The sequence below is a fragment of the Schistosoma mansoni genome (assembly GCF_000237925.1).
Source record: "Schistosoma mansoni, WGS project CABG00000000 data, supercontig 0037, strain Puerto Rico, whole genome shotgun sequence".
In the NCBI taxonomy this organism is placed as follows: Eukaryota; Metazoa; Platyhelminthes; class Trematoda; order Strigeidida; family Schistosomatidae; genus Schistosoma; species Schistosoma mansoni.
This window is the reverse complement of record NW_017386026.1, coordinates 1375362-1402671: the sequence shown is the minus strand read 5'-3', so window position 1 is coordinate 1402671 and position 27310 is coordinate 1375362. Positions and strand designations below refer to the sequence as shown.

Genomic DNA, 27310 nt, shown 5'->3' with positions numbered 1-27310 from the left:
AGATGTAAACGTGTCCTGATGGTATCGAATTGGGTGGTATATGTCATTTGGTTTTTTATACATGCCTAGAGCTTATTTGTTTGTCGAAGTAGTGTAAAAAATCAGAAACCATCTAGTAATCAAGAATTTTAAAATTGGTCTTCATGACGGAGTTGCTAAATGGTAACATGCTTGCTACATAACTGATATATCCCTTAGTCCAAGATGTGTAGATTTTTTAGGTATTCTCAACTAGTACACAACATCTAGATTGTAAGATTTCTGTGAGCCCCCTAAATGCCATGGTACGGCCGAAAGTGGGGAGAGTCCGCCCTCCCTCTCGAAATGCTCTCACATGGCCACGCGTATACAGTCTCTGCCAGGGAAGCCCTATTCACTGCCTTCTCGTGGCGGGGGTGTCCTTTGCGAAATTGAGAGGACGAAAAGCGAATGTCCGGCGCTTTAACCGGGTTGGTGGACACGGAGGGTCCACCTAGGGGAGTTGGAAAACCCTGATTCCAAACCAATGGTGTACATGGGCTCCAGTATCCTGAGGGAGCAAATGGTGTATGAACCTATCGTTGGTCACCGACTACCATGGGACTGCATCTCCTTACGATGCTCCACTGTCTTGTGCATCAGACCTTTAGGTCAAAGGCTCCGGGTGTGGCCCCTTAAGAAAACCACCTGCTTCGGTTTGGGCACCTGGGCAGTATCACGGCCCTCACACAAATCGAATGATATTTGTGTGGCGCATATGTATCTGGTGCTTCCTTGTACCAATATTTATGTGTATAAATAAATAAATAAGATTTCTGTGATATATTGATTTTCTATGGTTTAGATTACACTGAATTCAGCTACACCACCATTGAAAAGCCGTAATCATTGGAAGGCGATTTCATCCTAGCATAGAACTCTTAAACAGCGTGCATCCACGACCTCACTACAGATCAAACTCAGGACCTTCATTCTCGTTCGTAAAAACGACATCTCTGGGCCACTGAGCCAACATTAATGGTGTTGATGTTTGTCTAGCTCCAATCACTTCATGACATTCCGCGACCACCTTCCATTACCTACGGTTGATAGGTGTCTTACACCCGACATAACTGATTTCCACTGGTCTCGATGTCCCTCTTGGATTACCTGAGTTCATCAAGAATCTAGTCACTGGTGAACACATGGTTATCGTTAGTATAGAGGGATTCGTGGGCGGTTAGAATTTTTGAATCACAAAGTGGTCCTGACTAGACCTCCATTAAAAACTTGGTAGTGCTTTATTGCAGTTTCGTCTTAGTGTTGGACTGTTTAGGAGTGGGATTTATGGAGAAAACCCACTCGTATTTGTTCTGTCTTAAAATGAATCTAAAGGATCATGAACTCTACTGTTGTATCATTGTGTTAATATTTAGTGTGCAGGCCAACTATACAGTTAACCTCTATCATATTGATCGATCTTTTACCCTAGTTTGAAGATGGAAAATCTTTAACTGTACTCTTCATTCATATGAGTCAAATCTAATAAGTCAATAAAAGTGCTATACTGAGCTTTCGAAATAATTAAGTTTGTATCCTTCTATTTTACATATCTCAATATCATCATATTATTTGGACTAGATTACCGGCTTATTAACGAAATCGTGAGCACCAACTGTCAGCTTGATTTCGGCCTAGATTTCATCTAGTGAGTATTTATTCTCACCTTTTATGTCAGAAAAACAAAATATAAAATGCTAGGTATTTAGCTAAGTCATCTTCGACCCAAATCTAGGAAATTTTATCAAATTTGATTGTGGAGCTGGCGTAATGAAAATACAAGTAGTTATTTTATATCCCCGTTAATAATCTGTTTTGTAGCTTGGTTAGTGACGCTATCATGTTAGTAGCCAGAAGGCTAGTGACGTTAATATGATCATAATGGAAATTTCGTTTATACATTATTATGAAAAATAACGACTGTTTATCAAAGGATTTAGTAAAGTACATTGTTTTTAAATAGTTTAATTTTTCTAGGTTTACTTTCCGTTTTTAACTGTTAGATTATTTACTTTTTCATTTATTTAAACACACGCATTGTTAGAGACGGGCACCAAAATAAATGTGCGCTACACAATAAATAATCAAGTTTGTTTGTGGGCTGGTATACTAACCGGCTGTTCCAACTGAAGGTGGTTTCCTTAAGGATCCACCCACGAGCTCTGACCCAGAGGTCTATTCCATAAGGTAGTAGGGCAACGTTGAAAGATGTCTTAGGGTAATCAGTGACAAAGAATAGGTTCATACGCTCTTTGTCCCCCCGTGATCCTGGAGCCCATGTGCACCACTGATTTGGAATCAAGGTTTTTCAACTCTCCTAGGTGGGTCCTCCGTACCCACAACCTGGTTTAAACGTCAGATATTCGATTTTCGTCCCCTCAATTTTGTGAGCAGTACCCCCACCACTAGAAGTCAGTGAGTAGGACTCCATTGGTAACGACTATACACGCGTGTCTATATGAGGACACTTGAAGGAGGCGGACTTTCCCCACCCTTTGCCATACCAGGGCATTTGGGAGCGATGTTCCAGTGTAGGGTTAGGATTGAATTGTGTACAATAGAGAACTGAACTGCTTTTTCCCTTCGTTTTCTGATTGGCCACTGGGTTAGAAGGAGTTCGAGGTTAATGACTTGATTGTTGTTCGTTGGTCGATGTAATAATTGGTAAATAGGTCACATGTCCTATTGACAATATAGATGAGCTAATCAATAATCGGACTAAAGACAGTGAGAGACATCATCCAGTTGCTTTGATGTCATTACGCCCAGACCACACGGGGCCCAATACAATCTAACCCAAGTAAAAAACTTGTTGTTGCTTTCATCGACAACATTTGCTTTACGTACTCACTAACCACCTGGCGTAGTCGCAACTCAGTTATAATTTTAACCCTAGACACAATTGCTAACTATTATCACATTTCACAATCCACTCACATTATTATGGAACTGTTCATTCATAGTCTCTACTATACTGTTAACTGTTTTATGCTTCTTATAAAATGTACCTACTAGATTAAAAATGCTAACAATCAATAATATAAATTTAGGGTAAAAGTATAGGAAACACTAATTGTAATAGTCAAACTATTTCTGTGTATTTTTAACCTCCTTGTAAACTGTTTAAGTCTATGATGTATTATTTATTTATTTAAACATATAAATAATGGTACAAAGGGGCACCAAATATGAGCGCCACACTATGATGTATGTTACTATGACTTATTAATTGAACTAGTTGTTTTTACATGCTTAGCTAAGTAGGTTGATGGTTACTTACTGTCATTACATTCGATGTCAGTTGACATAGAGCTGGAGTACAAACAATTGCAGGTTGGTTAGATCAGAACATGACATGCGAACATTTGTGTGCGTTATTTGACTCTGCCATAGATTGTTAACGTACCACCGTTGGTCACTTAAACTTGTTTTCATTTTATAAGTTTAGTTGTACATGACATTTGAAGTGCTGTTAATAATTCAGAGCTCTCGTAACTGCACTTACTGAGATTTTTTTATTGAGAAGTTGAACCAATATGTCAGTTTGATATGTTTTACGTTGTATAATATTTGTCTATTCTAGCCAATGAAAATTACATCGCCCGATTGTTTTTAGCATTGTTCTTTTTCAACAAATGATACAAATGCACCATTTTCTTTTTTTTTCGTTAAATTTACGGTGGAATTGAGGCGGTTATCACCAGCAAGACGAAATAATCATATTTTGCGAACTCATTAAAGTTAAGAATATCGACTTTGTAGATTCCAACCCAGTGGTCTAAAATTACCTCGCTCACCACTACACCAGATAGTCCCGAGTCCTAATGTACGTAGCGTCGTTCATTGTACACACTATTGAAGAATTACAAGCCATAGTCAAACATCTGTTTTCTGCCTCTTGGATTCTAATAGTTCTTCATCTAATGCCAGTTCGTGATAAAGAACTAATTTCCGATTTCATAATCTTCGAAACTCTTTTACAGTTAAACTTTATAGGTTAAATTTTACGATTTTATTGCGTATATTTCGTTAAGAATATATAAATTCGTATGTTAAATTTTCAGTAAACATTTAGCATTAAGTTTTCATCATCCACAGAAAAGTAATTCAAATTTAGGTTTCTGGGTTAAAGTTATTTAATTAGATTTGGTGCATGAGGTTCACATAAGAGATAAAAACTAACATTAACTAACCCTTGTTTATAGATTGAAATAAAATATATTGTGTATTTTACTTCTGTCTAATTATCTAATTGTTTCATCATTTATTTTACCCTCATTTTATTTACTGCTACTACTCTTCTACTTTAGTATGTATGTGATTCTTTCCAATGGCGTCGTTTGTCATCCGATCTCACCAGTTGTATTTCATCGTTTCGTAAAGATTCAAAAATGAAGGGGATTAAAAGTTTTATCGCCTATCAAATAACTAATTCAGTAGGTTTTCCGGTTATTTCTTATTTATCATATATATATATATATATATATATATATATATATATATATATAGTGTCTCTGATTATAATAACCCACATAGCTTATTAGTGACTTCATGTATTAGTTATTTTCCATTGGTATGTTATTTCGATATATCGATTTTATTCAATAATCAAAGTAAACTGACTTATTGGATGTGTGGGTCTGCAAAACGTATGTACACGTATTAGTAGACATAGATATAGTTTATTAGTTAGTTGTCATCAATGTCCATTAGCCCAAGTTACCATACAACACCAGCACCATTAGAAAAATATCAAGTTAGCATAATGAGTAACAATTGAATTTGAAATTATTTTAGTAGCAATAATAGTGATAAAAAATTAACATTAAGAATATAATTAGAGATGAAATAAAAAGGTTTGGTTCTCAATATAGGTTGATTGCTGGTTTTCACCAATCCTGTTGACTATTGATCAGATACTTTTTAATTTTGAAGATAATGTAATAAAAACCATTTTATATGGTTGTAATCAAGGAATGAAGCCACTAGAATTTAAACATAGACGTGATAAAGTTATATTTCGATACCGCTTTTGTGTCGTTAGCAGAAGTTTAAGAGAGGCTGACTCACTTTTCACTCTCTCCAAAGTAACTGTTATATAAATAACATCGTCATAAACCGGATTATTTGAATCCCAGTAACCGGTACAATTGTTTTTACCGATGTACATGGATTAACAGGATCTTTGAGGTTTAGGAAATGGTCATTAGAAAGGAAAAGGATGATAGATTCCTCCATAAATAACACTTCGAATAGTATACCAAATAGACAAGCTTCAGCCTTGCTTCTTAACTTTATGAAAAACGTTGGGTCAAGGAAAAACAGACAACTGTGTAATGTATAACTGCCTTCTGAGATTCAAATACGACCATCACGTTTTTGTTTTTGCTCACATGTTCATCAATTCGTGGACCATTTTACAGGAAGACATGTAAATAATCTCACGACGACTTGATCGTGCCTGACAATCTAATAAATATCGACAAAGAAAAGCTATTTTTCCTGACGTTCATTATTGTACATGACAATTGCATAGGTGTAAGAGAAAACGGGGAGTTGTTATTCTCTATCCAATGGTATTACAATCCTGTCGTTATTGTCATATTAATTCTATCAGTCTCATTGCCCAGTAGTTTGGCAGGATAAGTAAGATGAGTCTCAAGGGAATGATGTTGAGATCTGAATAGATTATTCCAATGCATTTCGTTATCAAATTCTTTAGCTTTACCTCATTAATGTCGATTAGTTGTTGTTTCTTGACATAGCTTAATTCACTCTTCTACTTTATGAATATGAAACATAGCAATTATGGAAATAGGATATTTGTACTTTACTAGTATTCGATCATGAACGTCTTCTAAGGGTTCCTCGTAGATGTTTGGACCATGGAGTAGTAAGGCGATGTCGAGGTTAGACATATGATACTAGGTAAATATGGGAGATCGATAAATGAGGTAATAAATATTTATCAACTGCGATGGTCGGGATGTGTGTTACATTCGCCCAAGTATCATCTACCTTGACGGATGATGTTGTGTAGTGTATGAGTAGACTGAAAAAAGCTAGGAGTGGTCAAAGCAAGACATGGAATCAATCTACGAAGTCGTCGACAATTGGACTGGACTACGCTAATAGGTGTAGTTGATGTAGTTGGTATCCTTGTGATTTTTATAACTGGTTAGACATTGTGTAAAGTGTCTCAGTCGTTCTGAGTGGCAAAAGTGAACCCTTTATCTTCCTTTAAAACTGGAGTCCTGAAATCTCACTCTTTTTGTCTATACCTAGTCCTTTCTATTATTACTAATAATGTCACTACTTCAACTACTCTGCGAGTTGTTTGGAAACAATCTCATATATTTGAGCTAATACTGCATGGCAACTTGAAGTGATTTACATACGTGTTAGGTTCTACACTTCAGATGACTGATGGTAATAAATTATTTATCATTATGAAAAAACAGAGTAGTATTAGGAATAGTTTGGTTATGATCGTAATGTTCGATGCTGAAATCTTGACAGGTATTAATCAAGTTGTGGTTACCTTTACAGCTTAAAACAAGTAAACGTTAAGCTTGTAAAGGATGTCATCTAATTAACATGTTTGTTTACGGTGATTTTCATCACTATCGCTACCTTAGTTTTGAACTTCTCAGCATCTCCCCTATCTAAGATGCCAGCCACACAAAAGCAAGACACTGAGTTCCCACAGTTAGCTCAACAAGTTTGAGCTATTAAGCCTTGTGAACACGGCTGAGTATTCTCAAATCAAGATGACATGGCTCTTCTATGATTCCCCCTGGTTTTCTGTATTTCTCCAGCTGACGTCACGTTGGCCCTTACGAATTCGTTTGGAACTAATAATAGTATGAGATTCTCATTCGTGGAGAGCCTTACCATTCTGAAGTACGAAATCCTTCGAAAGATGCGTACCACTACTTACTAACCATGATGGAAACCTTAAAATAGTGTTCGGGTTTGCCTATCATGATGATTCAGTCATACTATATTGCACTTAACACTCGTTCCTTCAAGTCGTATTATGCTAGACAGGTCGGTTAAAAGACTGTAAGGCTAAAAGCAACAACTTAAGATTCGAGGGAGAAGTCCTACTTTTGGATATACAGAGGCGTGAGAGCAGTAAAGCGTTTTCATCTGATAACTAACATCTGCAGCAATGCTGCCCTTTCACAGCGAATGGAAAGGTCGACTCTAAAAATGTCTTTCTCATCTAAGCCCAGGAATTTCCGCCCCCTGCGCTAAGGCCTTTCAAAGCACAGAACTAACACATCAAAATCTCGCCACGAAAGTCCCATGTGTTATCGATCTCCAACAGTTGTTCCTTATGTTCTGAAGTCATGCTCTCTTGTTCTCAGGACCACCCCTAACCATGTTTCCTTTTCGGGTCTCAAGAAGAAATATCCCCGCAGGGTGTGAGAAACCGGAAATTGACAATGATCATCACATGCTTGTTTACGACTGAATCCCTCTATCACGTTCTAATGCTTCTCCTGTCCCTATGATTAAACCTGATGAATTCTTCCGAACCGTCACCTAGTTTAGTCACGTATTTACTTATTAATGCTGTCGTTCCTGAAATATCAAGCAGTTTGTTGTAGCCTCATCGACAGTGGTGAATCACATGTTTTGTACACATTATTTTATTTTTTACGAACTGTGTTTGTTCTTATTAGGGCCGAAAAATTACTGACTAGTGAATGGTTTGTTTAATTAATGTGTAGCTTTTATTACCCTTTTTTGTCTATATGTGTTTTTTTTTAAAAAATTGCAGGTTACTCAAACACAAGTCAGTAGAAGATATAAACATTTTGATTGGCTTCATTCCCGTTTATTATCAAAATATCCATGCATTTGTATCCCACCATTACCGGAGAAAGCCATTACAGGTAAGGTATATATATATTTCTTGAATGTTCGACTAACTGCTTTATTTGTATACTTTAACGGTCCGAAAACCATACTCAGAATATGAAATTAGTCGGAATTGGTTGATGTGTTCATATTAAAGCACTCCATCCTTCGTACTTTTAACACCAGTCAAATGACAAGGTTTTCCAATTCATCGTCCACATTTTTGTAACAACATAACAGTCTCAGATATTGTGATATGTTACTCTATTGACATTCAGTAGACTAAAGTTGTATGATCTACATCATTGTGTATTTTTACCATATAGACTGGAGGATGTTTTTTTTTCAAATGAAATTGATCATGTGTCGCAGGAATAGCACATATAAATAAACTACTTTTCTTGACAGTTTTCTCTAAATACATTTGTTATTTGCTGTATATCACTATTTAGAATTGTTAAACCAACACATTTGAGTGAAAAATACGAGTTCAGGTAAGCTAAAACAAACTAAGTATTTCATACTCATAATCCCCTTCATCATTTTTCAGATAACAAGATTGAAATTACATGAAATTACATCAGATGTTGTCCAAACTAGGACCTGAAAAAATACATACCCAATTAGCTATGTCATTATATATATATATATATATATATATATATATATATGAAAAATGAGGTATTTCCTGGAGTTCTAGTGAGAAGCAGTAACCAGTGGAGTTTAACCAGGTCTGTTGAAAGATATCAACTCACTGAAGACATTGGTGAAATGGTTGCTCAACTTCGTGAATTGGTTGAAGTTAGACATTAACACCGTTGGATGCCGGCTAGCTCAGTGGTCTATCGGTTAAGTGCTCGCGCGCGAGACTAGTAGGCCCTTGGTTCGAATCTCGCGAGGCGAGATCGTGGATGCGCACTACTGAGGAGTCCCACAATAGGACGAAACGGCCGTCCAGTGCTTCCAGGTATTCCATGATGGTCTATCTTCAATTGACTCTTGATTTCAACTATATATAAAATTGTTATTTATTGAATGAATTTTCAGTGAAAATAAATTGATTGTCAATTATTAAACAATTAATTATATACAACCGTTTCTACTTACATCGTCATATTTTTTAACTGAATAGTTTGTTAATAATGAAATATGGTTGTTTTGTTCATTTGAACATTTTCACTTATTTAGTTTATTTTTTATTATCATTATTGTTCATTTAATTTAATTAAACTGTAATACACAAGTCACCTTTTGATAAATTTACCCTAACGCTTAATAGATCCGATTTGACTGAAAAAAAAGAAGATAATTACTTGGAAAATGATTCGGACAAAAAAAGAATGTTTACGGTATGTATTTTCACATGTACAAAGTTGAAGGATGATTAGGTGGATATTAGACAATTAACTGATGGATCCAGTCAGTTGCAACTGACTGAATGGCCTAAGATTAAGTCCTTCATTCGCAAATTTCTTCAACCAGGCTAATATTAACACTTTGTCTGCATACAAAATATATGGTTTCAATTCTTTTAGCTCTGGGACCTCTATTTAGTCACTATGTGTTGCATTTGAGGTACCCAATTCATACCAAACGATGATAGGAATCGTGCGTATACTTTATCCCGTATATATCAATAGTCATTATTTGAATGATGAACAGTACATGATTTCCAACTACATAATTTTCATTGTCGTCATTTAAAATAATTATGGTTGCCTTTTTTTACTTCTGTTACTATCATTGTTTGTAAATAGATTTCCAGAGCATTAATTTGTCGTTGAGTTACAAACACAATTCCATGCTAAATCATCGTACGAATACACCGATATTTGTTCACAGCAGATAAGATCCATTTATTGTGACTTCCTTTCCTTAGTGATCTGAATCCTTAAATTTTGGTTATTGTGTGGAAAATTGAAAAACAAAAATTTTTAAAAGTGACAGATTCCTATTCTTTCATTCATTAGAAGCCAGGAAGTACTGAAAAGCCGTTTCATTCTAGTACAGGGCTCATTAGTGCACAGCCGTGGTCCCACCGTAGTCAAGCTCAGGACCTTCTATCTCTTTGCGAGTGTTTAAGCTCTAGACCAGTATTTCTTTGTTTTTCAGTGGTTGTGTAACTGCAATCCAGTCCGTGGTGTAAACTATGGAAATGCAACAATCTCCATCTTCAGCGGCCTGCTTGAATACCTGGGCTACCTGTTTCTGCCATCTAAATATTTCAACAAGTTATCTGGGTTTTTTTAATTTGTTTTAACCTATCATTATGTCTATTGATCGCATAACCTACACAGGCGCGTTTATAAAAAGCTTACGTCCTTTCGCTGCAAAAATTACAAACAAGCACAATAAGAGACATCGTGGTGGTTGGCAATATGCTTTAAAGAGAATAAACATCAATCAAATGTCGATTCCCGAGCTACTTAACTCTAACTGTCGATCACTAATTAACAAGGTGGACTATCTCCAATTTCTGCTAAGTCAAAACATGTATCGTAATTGTGGTGTCATCACAATTCAAGAATCTTGGTTAACTGACTTACAGGATGATTGCTTAGTGTCATTACGTGATTTTAATATCTATCGTCAGGATCGATCAAACAATAAAAAGACTTGTGGTGGCGGAGTGGCTACTTTTGTAAACGTTAACTGGTGTCGATCTACTTTTGCCTGTTTCAAGTTTTCAAACGACTTTATTGACTGTCTAACTTTAAGGTGCCGTCCAAAACACCTGAATAAATACAAATATATTTATGTTACCAATATCTACATGACTCCAGACTGCACATCATCTGCGCTATCTGTCTTCACTGATAAATTTACTGAATTCGCCGTTACTGCCTTCAGTGATTCACTTTCAATTGTATGTGGTGATTTCAATTCATGTGACTGTAGCTTCCTTACATCACTAGGTCACCTAAATGTAGTAGATTTTCCTACTCGTTTGAATGCTCATCTAGACTTGGTTTTCATTAATGATGTGGGTACATATGTGACTCGCAAACGTGCTCCATTGTCTAGTTCGGATCACTGTATAATTCGTGTCCTACCTAAAGTATATGGTAAACATGGAAAGAGTACACACATACACCATACCAAAAAAGTAATATATAGGAGTTACTCAGAAGAAAATTTACAAAATCTGAAAAACATGTTTCGTACGACCAACTGGGAAGTACTTACAGATGACTCAATAGAAAACACAACGGATGTTATCACCTCTTATCTTAAATTCTGTTTTGATACTTGCTGTCCTACCGAAACCTTCTTTTTAAGTTTTGGTCGACTTACATCTCCACAACTAAAACGACTACGGAGGGTAAAAGAAAGGATGTACAAGGAGAAAAACACTATTGAAGTTCGTAAGTTAAATGGTCAAATAAACCAAGAGATTAGACGTCTCAACTCTGTGTTTACTCAAAAACTCCTATCTTGTAGAAGCTCTCCAAGTATGTGGAAACTCTTTAAAGAAATTACAGGGGACAGGCAGACTAGAAGCGATAACCAGCTAAATGTTTGTGACTTTAATAAGTCCTTTATTCGTCAGTCATCTGACATCATGCTCCTTATATCCAAGGGTTTGAAGAATAATTGTGTCCCCAGTTTCACTGAAAATGATGTCCGGAAATGTCTCCAGTCTCTGTATTCATCCCAATGTTTAGGACCTGATGGTATCCCAAACCTCCTTTTTAAAAAATGTGCTGATGTTTTATGTTATCCATTAACGAATATCTTTAACAGATCCTTCTCAACTAATGTCTTGCCGAAAATGTGGAGAAAGATAAAGGTAATCCCTATACCTAAGAAAGCTTCTGGTGATAAAAATGCGAAACTTAGACCCATAGCAATAACTTCACCTTTCCTCAAAATAATGGAAAAATTACTGATACAACCACTTCAACCTTCAATAAAAGAGTACTGTGATCCATTTCAGTTTGCTTACAAATGCAAAAGAAGCACATTAGATGCCGTTGCTGTTCTGCATCACAATATTGTGTTCGGGTTGGAAAAGGGTAAGAAGTATGTTAGATGCGCTTTTCTGGACTTTACTTCTGCTTTTGATTCTATTCCAAGACACCTCTTACTTAACAAGCTGATTCGCATCGACACTGACAGCTGGATAACCAATTGGCTACGCTCCTACCTTTCTGGAAGAGAACAATACACTGTATTTGAAGGAAAGTGTTCAACATCTCTACTGTCTACTGTAGGTGTGCCACAAGGAGCTGTTCTTTCACCTCTGCTCTTCTCTTTCTTTTTGCATGATCTGCCATCTTCCACAGAAAACACTTTTGTAAAATATGCGGACGACCTCACTGTATGTATGCCAATTTCTACCTCCTTACATCCTATAGAAATGAATGAGTTTTTATCTCGTATTGAAAGGTGGTCTGTTGGTAATGGTCTCTTACTCAATCCATCTAAATGTCAAGCTGTTAATTTTAGCTTGAGACATGGACAGAACCTATACTCTATGTTGGGATCCCATAATGCTTGTGCCATTGGAGACTCCTTAATAAACACAGTGTCGAGGGTCAAATATCTTGGTGTTACTTTTTCCTCTGATCTTTCTTGGTCTTCTCATGTTTTACTATTATCGAAAAAAGTTTACCGTTTGACATACTACATAAAGAGGCTGCATGCTTTTGGGATTACTCGCCATTTACTCTTACAATTTGTAAATTCCTGCATATTACCTATTATTTTATATTGTTCTCCATTATTCTTTCCTGGGCTTTTGAGAAAAGACTTTGCTATTTTGCGTAGAATGCTGAAGGCGGTTTGCAAGGTATGTGGTGAATCTTTTGAAGTCATTGTTAATATGCTTGTGGATAGACATCTTAAGTCTTGCAAACTCTTGGCAGGTGTTATCTTATCAGATACTAACCATCCGCTTCATTCATATCTTTCTCCTTGTATATCTTCTGGTAGAACGAGACGTAAATACATTAAAATCCATGCACGCAAGCAAATCTATAAAAGTTCTGTAATACCTTACTTAGCAAATTTACTTTGTGACGAACAGGCTGTTAGAGTTGACCTAGTAAATAACCTGTCTTCTTAAGCATGTCTCAAATTCGATAATTTGTATAAAGTCGGTTTTTCCTAGACCTTTTTTTTTTAAATTTTATTTCTGTTTTTTTTTTCGGGTTTTCTTTTTTGGTAAAAAACTTGTTGAAATAACTCGTGCTGAGAATTCTATATTGTACCAGATTATAATATTGAATAAAGCCATTAATAATAATAATAATAATAATAATAATAATAATAATAATAATAAACGATTATTCAGCTTCAGTAAACGATCTGGTTTAAGAGCATATTTTCTACTCTGAATTGTTTTTATTTCTTCAATAACACCTACTTTTAATGGATGCTGGTTTGTGTTCTTGCGTATATAACCATTTTACAATTGTATCTCCCAATCGTAATTTTCTATTGATTAAAATCAATCCATTATCATTGAATTATTATTGTTATTATTCGTTTGCTTCCTACAACTACCCCTTAATATCGGCAATAATTTCTTAGTTATCCTCCTGTAATCATCTTTGCTTTATGCGTTGTCATATTTATAACAGAGTTCAAAACTCACTGAGTATTTTTATATTAATCCAAGTTTCTATTATTATTCTGAAATATTCAAAACTGATTAGTTCTCCATAAATTTCATACTAATGAATTGTTTATTTATAAGGGGGCATTATGTTTCTCTGCGACATACCTTTTTTTAAATTGTTAACGATAAGCAATTTTCCGACTCTTTTTGGTCGGTAGTATTTCACTACGAATTAATGTATGTAATGAAAAAAAGATTGCAATCCAAGAAGTATTAGACAGTTATTTCGTTATTTTTTTATTTTCCCCCAGATCCTGCGATTCTAAATTCTTCATAACCCTTTTCTCTTATTTCGCTAATTTATATATTTTTGAATCGTTTCTTCGATGTCTAATTTTTCTTACTGTTACTACCACTCCTCTTCTGGGATTTGACCTGACAACTTCATCTGTGTTGACGAGGTGTGACAAAATGAACCAATTTACAGGTTCTAGGTTGCAACTGACTGACTCGTTCTAATAATTGCACTCTTCAGTAATCCACCTTTCGTTTCTCAATAACATATTAATTTACATCAGTGTGTAATCAAAATGACTCGTAAATTGTACCTTATTCTCTACAAAACCGATCAGCTGAATAACTGAGGTCTTCCTTTTGTAATATTGCTGAAGAAGCTTTGATTTTACACATAGGAATGTGGACTAATCACATGAACTCAGTCACTCAAATGCCTAAATTTTACATTGGCACAATTGCACAGTGAGAAATGAAAAAGTAGTTTATAATATAAAATAAACTATCACACACATAATGATATATCCGTTTCACTGAGTGGGCAAACTGGAATGCTTTTCATGGGACACATCAAAGCTCAAATTGAAGTTTATCCACTCGGCTTTCAGTTGTATTGCTTTTTCAAAGGGTTACTAATCCTCTCCGGCTACCCATACTGAAGTGGGTAGATATGGCCTGAAACTTACGCTCTTGTTTGAAAATCAACTTGTGCAGTCACAGATTCACTCCTCAAGTAGTCAAAAATACATTGATGCATGTCTACATTTTTAAATTTAACCCTGTAACAATCAAAATCCTTATGTGTCTAGTTAAATAAATGTAACTCTCAACAATTTCAATACCTTGAAAAGTTTTCTAATTAACTCATTTTTGCTACCTCATAATCAGGTCGATATGAAGATGACTTTGTTGATGAACGTCGTAAATGGTTACAACAATGGTTAACTCGTATGTGTAAACATCCGGTTGTATCTCATAGTTCAGTATTTATTCACTTTCTTACTTGTACTGATTTCAAGGTAAATCAGTGTGATGTGTTTTGATAATTTTCTTCCTGTTTATATATATATATATAAACATTAAATATTTATTTTTCAGAATTTTAGACTAGTTTATTTATAAGTAGTAAAGGTTTGAATTATTCCGTTGTTTCATGACTCCGTCTTTTGATCAGTTTTTTGCTGAACTATGATTCCTGTACAGATTGCCGTGATGTACCTATTATTCACAATTTTTGTTTAGCGTAGGTGAATATTGACTAAGCAGTGCTTTTCATCTTATTTGGACTTTTCAGCCAGGGGATGTACCTGCATCATTGTGTTGATGTACATAATTTATTCGTCTTATTATTCCTTTAAAATAAGTGTAAGGTGTATGTCATAATTTAGTGATGTGTATTTTTACATTATTTTCGTTTTATTTAGTTGAATCTTCATTTTGATAGCTAGTATGAAGCAGTGCTTAATTGGTTACAGGCACTTAAATTTTCAACCGACTAGGTTCCAAATCCAAACTCTGATCTCTATTTACTTCGATCTTGATGATAGTTTCTTCGAAAAAGTAGTAATGGTGTTTTGAAAATAAGTTGATTCAAAACTGGTATGTGTCGACAAAGGAATTAAGGATAGGAAGTGAGTTAGTTGAGCGTGTCGATCACTTGACTTTCCTCAAAAGCTTCATCCACTCTACTGGATTAGCATCTAACAAAGTCTCAACAACCATTCAGAAAGTTCGTCCGACTTTTTTCAGCGTGCTTCACTTGCAGCATAGGCCAGATACCCGTCTACCAATCAAAGGACGAGCTTACTGCTCAGTTGTTCACTCTTCTACTTTATGGATATGAAACATAGCAATTATGGAAATAGGATATTTGTACTTTACTAGTATTGTAGCGAACGAAACACCGGTTGGGGATAATCGAATGTATTTAAGCAACATTACAGACTATCTCAATAAATTCTGATTACCAAACAATGAACAGTCAATTTGCAAATTAACAACCAATTGTTTCAATCTTCACTGTTTCTTCTATTATTCCATTGCTCACGCATTTTCCAGACGTTTGCGTTTCATTTCGGTTCTTTCCTCATCGGTCTTCTCCCAAAATACATTCTATGTCTGACCCACACCATATACTACTTATATGGATATAAGTAGACCACACCACAGTATTCGATCATGAACGTCTTCTAAGGGTTCCTCGTAGATGTTTGCACAAGCATCATCTATCTTGACAGATGATGTTGTGTAGTGTGTGAGTAGGCTGAAAAAAGCTAGGAGTAGTCAAAGCAAGACATGGAACCAATGTACGAATTTGTAGACAATTGAACTGAACTACGGTAATAGGTGTAGTCGATGTAGTTGGTATCGTTGTGATTATTATAAAACCACTGGTTAAAGACTTTTGGTGATGTGACTCATTATCGTTCACAATCATGGGTGTAAATCTTGAGATCTTTTAACTTTTCTTGTTTTTGTGTACCTAATTTATTCTAGTACCACTTACACCGTTGCTGCTTCTACTAACCTGTAATTTGTCTTGAAATGATTTTATCCGCACTAGTCGTATGATAACTTGAACTGATTCACCTGAATCATGTTCTGTATTACATGTGACCAGTAACCCAAATCAAGGATAGGGATCCTCTTATATGAAGGTTCACGTCAGAGCTTTAAACTTCAAGGTCCTACTCCACAAGTCGTGGAGAAGGGACTTTATCAACCACCAAATTGGATTTGTATTCCCTTCCTCTTTTTGTTAATGTGTTAAAACTAGCATGAAACCTAGTTCCGTAAATTTTATTGATTGTCACTAATCGCCTAGCATTAAACATAGTACACACGATGTTCAGTCACTTAAGGTAGTGGCCACATTGCTGCAACCTGATCGGTAAAATCTGATTCGAACTTAAGACTAAACACTAGATTGCTGACCACTCACTTATTATTAGTTAGTATAACTGTTTATCATATCCAGTAAAATAAAACTGCATAGGTTGTGTGGTGTACTTTACCTACTAAAGCGTCTGAAAATTGTCTCGAAATCTTAAACTTTATCACGATAAAACTTTTACCCGATAGTATAATACACACATGTGGCTAACGTGATTAGTCACTCACGATCTGCTTAGGGTATGGCACAAGTATGAGTTAGTCCAAGTTGCTATAACACATTAGCACAACAAGGTGAAATTAACAAGAAAGAATCAAAATGATTCAGCATTGATTATAAGAAAGACTAACGATTAAAAATGTGATTCTAAACGGTTAAGAGTAAATGATGTTTATAAAGGAATGCTAAAACAAAAGATCTAGAATTAGACAGAAAGTGTATGCACCTGGTCCACTGTGAGGTATTCTGAGCCATATTACACAACATCTATAGACATTAGTTGCGGTTATCGTACATATCCCCCCACCAGATAGTCTAGATTTGCTAGCGTGGCATAGATCAACGGCGAACGACTTCATAAAATGATGTCACCATCTGGTTTCTTTCATTCTACCTCTACACCAGTAAACATCATCTGTCGAGATAGGTAGCGCTTTGGTATACATAACACACTTCCTAACCATTTTAGTTTAATCCATTAATAGAATTTGTATATTGACGGGATGCATATTGGTAAATGATTATATGTAGTTTTCGTTGATTGTCTAACCTTCCCACCTCATTTATTGTTTTTACTTTAAAAATCTAGAAATGGAAATTAGGCAAACGTGAAGCAGAAACTGACAAATTACAAGGTTTACGTTTTTATTTTGCAGTGGAATCAAAAAGTGGACAAACACCTCATGACTATACGTAAGTTTTCATTCTGTTCAGAAGATCCCATTTTACCTAGTTTTGATAATATCAGTGTCAATTCTTACATGTAGCGATACACGCAATTGCTTTTTACGGGTTCAGATTTCCGCACAACCTTCTCCCGGTTCTGATTAGCTGTCGTTACTTATAGTTCGTTAATCTTTCGTGCCTAAAGGTCATGTCTTTGTTACTGTATATACAGATCTGTTCGACTTCAGTTTCTCTTTGTTAATTATCAAGTTTTCTTTGCGACCCTGCCTTCGTGGATCCAGCGTTGAGGATTATTATTTCAGCTTATGTAGTTTTTCAGTCTCCTTGAAGTCAAGTTCGCATTAGATTCCTTTCGTGTTGAAGTAATCTCAATCGTTTCTGTAAATTCACAATCACTGTAAGCTCAATTATAGTTGTTTATTTAGTATTCGCACACTTTCCTCTTGTGGAAATTGTTAATTACATCTAGTAATAATGAGTCCAATGCAAAGTGATGATATTGAAAAATGAATTTACTAATCATCTGAGTATGATGATGATGAATTTTCATCTTACTGAATGATGGTATATGTATCATACGGTTTAGTTCAGTTCTTTTTTGTGTTAATAAAGCTATTTTGTTGTCTCAGCTTCCAGTTTGAATAATCTATTGTATAAAGGAGTGAATTGAATGCTTAGAAGCTTGTTGACCTGGTATATTCCTTTGTTGTTATAACCAAATATTTTGATGGGGCGCTTGCAACACTAAAGTTAATTTCCTTTTGTGTTCACAATATTATCTCCTAGTTTTTTCTTCTAAAACCTATTCTGGTTCTAATGCAGTAGTAACTGTATTCGTCTGAAACTTGCAAACTAACTTTGTGTGTTTTTGCTGTTATCAACTTTTAAGATCCTTGCCAAAATAAATTTCTGAGTAACAAATATTTTAGCATTTAAAGTGAAATTTCTTTTCTTAAGATGTGCTCATAGGATCCAAGTATGTTAATACTTCACAAGATGGTACAGGTCCTATGCATTTTAGCGTTTTAATGTTTGCGTATTCAGTAGCCGGTTCTCAATGATAGGCAAATGTAGGGATAACACCAAGTTCACATTTGTAAAGCTCACTAACCAACTGAATCCCACTTCTCATTCCATCTTCAGATAAACTTACGTAAACTACACCCTAGTTATATTTCAAGCTGTGAAATCAACATCCAATTATATTGAGTAAATATCTCTCTTAATAGTTGAGTCATTAATACGTCCCACAAAAACACATGCATGGTTAGAAATTGCTGCCATATAATCGGATTCTCCAAACTGAATGTTTTAATCACAAAAATTTCATTGTCGTTTCAGATTGATAAGTTTTCTAACTGAACGCTTAAATCAGTTTCCTAAGCTCTTCTAATTACCCCAGGCTAAATCTATACGATAACTTGAACACGAGAGAAAAGTCGCTAAGTATGAAAAGAACGCTTTACTCTAAGATTAGTTTATGTACAGAAAATCGGGGGTATTTATAGTATTTCAGAAAAAAGGGGAGGTGTTGGGGAGATCCAGAAAGTCTCTCGCAAAAGACAAGAAGCGCTCAAGAAAAACTAAGAAGCATTTTATCCAATCAGCGTTCACTGGAAGTTTTGCCAGAAACATCACGAAAGTGAAGCCACATGTAGAGTTTCTGATTGGCTAATTACTACGCTGCTAATATGTTTTATAGCAGTCCAGAATTTTCAAGAAAACCCAAGGACTTCTAAAATACTATAAAAACCTTATATTTTCTGTACATAAATAAACCTTTGGAGTAAAGTGCTTCTCGCATATTTTGTTCCTTTTCTCTCGTGTTCAAGTCACTGTGTAAATTTAGCTTGAGGGTTACGAGACTAGCTTAGGATCCGAGTATAACGTTCAATTAGCAAGACTTATCACATCTCACCTTGCCTCGTAGAGTTCCATCACCACCAGTAGGGTCCAACCTTCAAAGCACGATATATATGACCGATATTGTAACGCTCCCAGGTCGTTAAGACCCAGGTTTTTCTTCATATACTTTAAGAACAATTATCCTTTCATCATTTTGGCAGCCTCAAAATGACAATCGCCCCTATACTTTCAACATCTTTGAAGACTAAATTACTCAATTTACCATCTTTTTCTCATTATACCCTTATTTTCCTCTTACTTATCAATCTTGTTTTTTGTGCTCTATTGTAAAAATTCAGAGTTGAAAAAGCGGAAACAGCTGAGTCATTTTTAGCTGATTTGGATAGATCAACTAAATTTCTATGTGAAACAGTTGTTGAATATCATCGGAAATTAAGTATTAGTAAGCTGTTGTTGATGTGTTGATATATGTGTGTTTGTTATATGTTATATTGATGTGTTTTTAAAATTCATTATATATTTTTTATTTTATCAAGAGTGCCGTTTATTAAAGTAGTGCTTTCTCCAATTTTGAATACATTTTAAGTGTTTATTAATGAATTTTCACTACACATTAACATCAGCATGTAAGAAAAGATAGATTTGACTAGATTTAGGACTTTTGAACAATGTCCACGCGTCGACGATCACTTTTAAGTGAACTGACAAAAGTCCTTATCATAAAACATATCTGTCTATTATTGTCTCCTTTACTGGCTGCGTAGTTGCTTCCCTCCACTGTCTGGAACTATTCTCCATTGTAAAACTTTGTCTCATATTCCGTTTATAATAACTACAACTGATTTCGTTAACGTAATATCTTCTACTCTTGTACACCATCAACACAACGCTTCATTTGACTCTTCCCAAATCGGGATGAAAATTAAAATGGAATAGTGTACATTCCAGTATTCTCGAGCAACAGGGTTTGTAAAGGTTATGTATGAGAATCTAGCATCTTGATTCGTCCATCGGCTTTGATCGATTTCAAAATCTATCAAACAACTTATGACACTCTGAACCTGACAAGAATGTGGCAATTTCGGCGCTATCCAGCTAACAGTTAGGAGGTAACGAACTTCATAATATAGTTACTTTTAAACCATATTTCATATTAAATTCATTTAGTGTTGTTTGTTTGAATCTTCCCATCGATGTGTTAGGACTGCAACTGATCAGTCTCTAATTGGCATATGTGCATACTGTGCGTATTGCCTCGATATAGCCTTGTTATATCTGGCCGATTGTGAACGCTATATTCGCTTCCCTAAGGTAGTTCCGTACCCCCGAGCTACAACTATCACAATCGGCCAGACGTAACAGTAGCGACGGGGATTTTGGCAAATAAAAAAAACAATTGTCGTCGGAGATTCTGGCAAAAAGAAATACAGCAATCGAGACGTGATTTTGGAATTAAACAAGCTGTAATAATTGCCGGGAAATTTTTGGAGTTATTATTATTATCAGTAAAAAAATGACGATTTCTCTAGAATAGGCGCTGATAATATTAGAGCACCGGCAACAGCAGATGCTAGCCTTCCAGCAGCAACTATTTGAAACAGTTTTGGACAAGTTTTTCACTAAACAAAATATTTCAGGAAATAAAGGATTTATTTGTAATGCAGATAATGGTGCTAAAATGGCCGTCTCAGAAGAACGCCCAGTTGAGGGTTCAACTCCTTTCACATCTGATGGAAAATGCAAAATGGTATCAGATGACAAAGAAAAAGAAGGTTCCGTAGACAAAGCCCTGAGTCCAGAGTCAAATAAAGCACCATCGAATCCGCCGATCTCTGAAGACAAACTTTAGTCAGAACTAAACTACGGGTTACATGATATCGGTCAAGAAAGCTGGAAGGACGCATATCCAGAAGAAGACTGGAACAGTACAGTAAACCAAATTGTGCCAGATGTAATTCAAAATCATCGGGAGATAAAAGCTTATAATGAATCAGCTTCATGTCCAATTTCTCATGTCAGTTTACCAGATATGAGTTCGCGTAATGATGCACATAATTTAGATGAAAATTCTTATGAAGATGAGAAAAATAAGTCCGTCGAATCAAATGGTGATCAAAAACCTAATGCAATTTTATTAGATGCTGATTCCCATAGTTATCTAATAATCTCTAGTGAAAATCTTAATGAATTTGATGGAAATGTTTCAGAAGAGCCGAATTCTGATGACTTAAAGTCAAGTGTCGTTCACTATCATTCAGTCATCCCCAGTGGATTCTCTATTCAATGCGAGAAATATGTTCTAAATAAAGTCATATTAATTGTAATTTGGAGATATGAGGATCCAACATTGTTTCGTGGGGGAGGATAAAGTCAGCAAATGCAGTCTGGATACCTACCCCGAATCTTCAAAAAAAAGGGAGGTGTTGGGATGACCCTGCATTTTTCTCGCAAGCGACATAACAAGCTCAGGGATCATTTCAACCAATCAGCGATTAATTAGAAGTTATGTGAAGTTATGTTACTAAAATAACGAAAATGGAAAAGTCACATGTGGAGATCCTGATTGGCTGATTAATGCACTGCTACTATGTTTAGCAGTGTTCTAGAATTTTCGGTAAAATTCAAGGACTCTTAAATTACTATAAAATCCCTATATTTTCTGTACATGAATGAACCTTGCAGTAAAGTGCTTCCCTCATACTTTGTGCCTTTTCACTGGTCTTCAAGTCGCGCGGAGTTGTCCTAGCTCGGGGGTACGGAACTAGCTTAGGGAAGCGAATATAGCGTTCACAATCGGCCAGACGTAACAAGCCTTAATTCACAAACTCACATATTCCTTATGTAGAATGTGTACCTTCTACTTCGAATTGCTTATTCAAGAAAATATATCATAAATTCGTACTTTAATCACATTTTATCATATAATACTTTTTTTTACATGAATAATATTGATTCTTTTTATGATGAATTCAAAAACGTTTCATTTTGCCCACTTAACCACATCACTTGATTATTGAAGTCCACCGATGACCAATTCTCAGTATACCTATCTGGCCAATGACCTTTTTAACTAATGATATAAATGATCGTGAATAGTGACGGGAAAACCATAACTCTGATTAGTTCACTTGTTCTTACACTAGTGGCACGATCACAATGGACTACACATTAGAAATCAGAATATTATGCATAACTAAGTCATATGTGCTACAAAACTGTGGTTATGAGTCCATGATTAATTAATTAATTCAGGAATCGTGAAATAACATTTATTATAAATGGATTGTTTAAGGTGCACATTAAAAGTATGTACAACATTTTAAGGTTAAACAGTTCTAAAGGTTTTATTTCCCCCATTTTTATTCTCTTCAGTCTCTAAATAATCATTCATTTTTTTTAATATATCCACCAAACTATACAATAATGACATTTTGTCTTATCTATGGGTTATTTCGTTTCTTGTATTACATTCTCCAAACGAACATTATTTTTATCAGAAGGGTTTTTTTATGGAGATTTAGTATTTCCATAGTTGAAAGCGTGAGTCAATTGAAGCTAGACCACCAGGGAAAACCTGGGAGCACTGGACGGCCGTTTTTCTACTATTGTGGGACTCCTCAGCAGTGCGCATCCACGATTCACACTTTCAACTATGAGAACTTTATTTTACTTTTTGTGCATAGAGATTATTTGTGTCATCTTTCATATTTATTTGTTCATAAAATTCTTTTTATTTACATCTTCCTTCTCTCTCTCTCTCTGTATGTATAGCTACTCGTAAAGAATTTTCCAAACTGTCAATGGCTTTTCTAAACATGAGCAAAGCTATTGAATCGGATGTTCATACAAGTACGGTTGTTAGTAATAAGCATAAAAGTTTAATTACCTATTTTGCTTAGTTTTTATTCCATTTATTGTTATCGTTGTAGCATAATGATCAATTGGAGGAGAGACTGTTTGATTACACATTTCATTAGAGCTGTTCAATCATATTATGCTCATTGATATATGTCAAGAAAAAGATGCGAATATCCATGCTTCACAAAGTCCCGAGAGTGACCCTTGTATTGTTTATTCAAAATGTTTCCCTGTATGTCATTCGTATGCATTCGTTGATAACAACTTGAGTGATATCAACAATGAAGATACCCACTTTTAATTCTGAAAATTCCAGCCTATTATTTGACAAATACAATTCATATCTCCATTAACTAAATGAAAAACTGAAACGTCAGTTCCCATAAAACGTTATTTTATAAGTTAAGGACAGGAAATGTATTGTGTTAGCGGAATTTTATGTTCTCTCTTATTCCCATCGAAATATATCATAAATATTATTTTCAAATGCACACACACATTTTTTTAAATAATTTTAAATGGAACCTCCTGAAGTTTTAAAATATGTCGTATGACGTTTCCACAATTCCTTAATCAAATCATTAGTGTTTACACTGTAATATCCGTATTAAATTATTGTCATCATCGTGATATATTAATTAATACTTTAATGCTTATTTCCATTTCAGAACAATTAAATACAAAATTATGTGCTTCACTAACTGCTACTGGCAATACATTCAGAAACGTATCATGCATCCATGCAATCCAGGTAAATAAGCTACTATTTTTTAAATTCCTGCTGAAAGCGTTTTGCCGACATTAGTCTGATCTGTAGGTTGTAGTCGTTTCAATCTGATCTCAGGTTACAATTAAAAAATTGGGAGTATTAAACAGCCGTTTCGTCCTAGTACATAAGGATTTTTTATTTATTTAAACACATAAACATTGGTACAAAATGGCACCAAATATATATGCACCATACAAATCATTTGGTTTGTGTGGGGGCTGTGATACTGCCCGGGAACCCAAACTGAAGCAGGTGGTTTTCTTAGGGGGCCACACCCAGAACCTTTGAACTAAAGATCTGATCCACAAAGTAGTGGAATAACGGTAGGAGATGCAGTCCTATGGTAGTCGGTGACCAACGATTGGTTCAGGATCCTGGAGCCCATGTTCACCATTGGCTTGAAATCAGGGTTTTCCAACTCCCCTCGTTGAACTCTACGTAACCACCAACCCGGTTAAAGCGCCCGACATTCTCTTTTCGTCTTATCAATTTCGTAAACAATAGTAATGCCGCGAAAAGGCAATGAGTAGGACTTTCCTGGCAGTGATTGTATTGCACGTGGCTATGTGAGGGCATTTCAAAAGGGAGAGCGAACTCTCAGCCGTACCAGGGCATTTTGGGGAATCTTTAACAATATGTATGCATAATCCAATCAGGGATCAAATCAAGCACCTTCAGGTTTTTTTGCCAGATACTGAATCATTCGAACCACCTGTATAGCGTTTGCTTGTGCAATTCCGACTTTAATCGCTTTGCGATATAAATCCATGATCATCCAATCATGCTATTATATATTTGAATATCAATAAAGCATTTGTTTGCAAAGTTTACCGTACATTTGGCCTTCAATATACAAGTTCGCAGTCTATTTCCGTTTAGGATTACCGGATAACATCTTACTAGCTCACACATACAGTACATGAAATACCTGTAGTTGCGAAAAGGATAAATAAAATATACATTAAGATTCAAGTCATAAAGATGACACGTTTTTTCGACATCACTCATTCGAAATTGTCTTTATGAGTAAAGTTGGTAGGAATTAAACAGTATTCTGACATTCTCTACAAATAAATCTTTAAGTAAAAAGCATATCTACTGTACACGTTGGTGTTATTAATATAGAATAAAAATAAAAGCTACGTGCTGTTACTTATTAACATTGAACGAAATAGTTACTCTCCTCAAAATCGATTTCATAAGAGAAATATGATATGGGACCGGATTAAAGGATTGCAGAGATAGAGCAATGAACATTAGCCAATGACACAGTGTTAAAAATACTCGGATTATATGTAGAGAACAAGTAAAAAGAGCAAGGTGATTGATAGGGCTATGCGTTTTGACGTACTGAGATAGAAGATGTGTCAGTATCGACAAATTAATCAAACCACAAAGTGTGTTCAGAGTTTGCACTTACAATTCACACAATAATCGTAATGATTAGAGACGTTGGGTAACATAAAGTAAAATCTGTTGCGATGGCACACTTTGATTCATTTTTTATCTTTCATTTTCGAATTCAGTGTCGTTCCGAACTTTCCATCCTAAGATCTCATTTATTCATTTCTAACTGTATTTCTCATGTCTAGATTTGCATTTGACTTTAAATCAATTACTCCCCTTTGGTTCTCGTCTTGTTAACTTTCCGTCTCAGTGTACCTTCTGGCGTTGCAGTTCGAACAGACAACCATTCATGTTAAACCGAGAGTTGATAACTGAATGGATAGTTTTATACAGTACACACTTGATCTACCAAAATGTGCATATTATATTGCTTGTTATGCTTTGTTGGATGGTTGGACGTAGTTGACAAAATAAATATCTCAGTACTACAGGAGGTTAGCCAACACCCATGTAGATCATTGATAATATCTCAGACTATGCAGCTGCATGACGTAAGTTCGAATCCCACTGGAAGCATTAGTTCTCTCAAGATCATACGTACGCTACTCTGACAAGTGACAACTAGTACGACACTCAGATTAAACAAGGTTTCCTTGTCGACTATCTTTAACTAATTAACATCAAAACATAGTGTACGTAATTGTGGGTCAATTAGACTAATAGCTACATTGTAACTTTATTGATAGAGTTCAATCGGCACTAGGGGATTAGACAAGCGTGATATAATTCACTTACTGCTCAGTAGTTATTGATCAATTGATTGTAAATATTCAACATTTTCGGTTTATTTCCAGTCAGAAGCAACAACCAATCTCCAAGAATGCTTAAAAGAATTCACTCGTCTACTGCCTAATACATCAACTATTACCAGTCTAGCTAAAGCTGCATGTCTTACTGTTGATGAATTAAATCGTTGTAATACCGATGAACAAAAACTATGTCAATCCGATGTGAATCGAATTCAATCTGGTGCATTATTGATTACACGTTCTATTCAAGCTGAATGTAATTTAATTATGAATCAAATTCGTGATGAATGGATTAATAAAATCAAAGACTATCTTCATGATCAAGCACGTTTTTATCATCAAATTGCGGAACAAATAGAACGGGCCGCGCAATCTTTTGAAATCAACTGATCTCTCTCTCTTATCTGTCTATCATATGTATCCGCGTATTAACACTCATAATACTAATATTAATATTGTTACTGCTATAAGAATTTACAGATTCATCAATCATATATATATATACTACTTACATTTCTCAATTGTTACTTACATTCCCACACCACTTTTAATCAGATTTTGTTTTCATATTTCAATAATTACCTATCACGAAGCATTAACTCATCCTTTCTTTTTTTCGAAGTCTTTCCTTCCTTTCTTTACCATCATTTCTTACTATCCATGCTACTTACTAGTCGTGTGTGGTAATTCAATACTAAGTGCCTTTCTTACTTTTCAATCGTATTTCTTTAAGTTACCTTTTCTTTTTCTCGGTCAAATTTTTCTATTTGATGATTATTTTTTCTTTGAAATAATTTTTAATTGACAATTATGCTGATTGGTTTTTCTTTCCTAAAGTGAATTGTAATATTTTTATTATACACATACTTCTTATGATTCCAATGTCTTCTATTTCTCTCATCCTGATTACCTCCTGCCTTTCTAATTTATATCATTTGACAAATATGTATTATACTTTTTTAATATTTGTCCTATCTATGTGACCTATGCATAGAGTGATGGAACATCTGATGATTGTTTTGATTTTGATTTTTATAGTATATGACTGATCTATTGCTCAAAATTTGTATTTTTAAAAGCTAAAAGAATTCTACAAAAATATAACTTGTGTATCCTGC

The 27310-nt window shown here is 35.1% G+C and overlaps 1 protein-coding gene across 1 annotated transcript in view; it reads left to right on the top strand.

Annotated features, from left to right (window-relative positions):
* Nucleotides 1-27310, top strand: part of Smp_167550 (sorting nexin, putative) — a gene marked incomplete at its 5' end in the record, with an annotated part of 37310 nt that extends 10000 nt beyond the window's left edge. The window contains 8 exons of the mRNA XM_018790762.1: nt 4329-4454; nt 7808-7922; nt 14633-14763; nt 17446-17549; nt 19748-19851; nt 23181-23258; nt 23936-24018; nt 26238-27310. Of these exons, the coding sequence (XP_018646001.1) occupies nt 4329-4454; nt 7808-7922; nt 14633-14763; nt 17446-17549; nt 19748-19851; nt 23181-23258; nt 23936-24018; nt 26238-26582 (1086 nt within the window). The 3' untranslated portion in view covers nt 26583-27310. The remainder of the gene's footprint in view (nt 1-4328; nt 4455-7807; nt 7923-14632; nt 14764-17445; nt 17550-19747; nt 19852-23180; nt 23259-23935; nt 24019-26237) is intronic.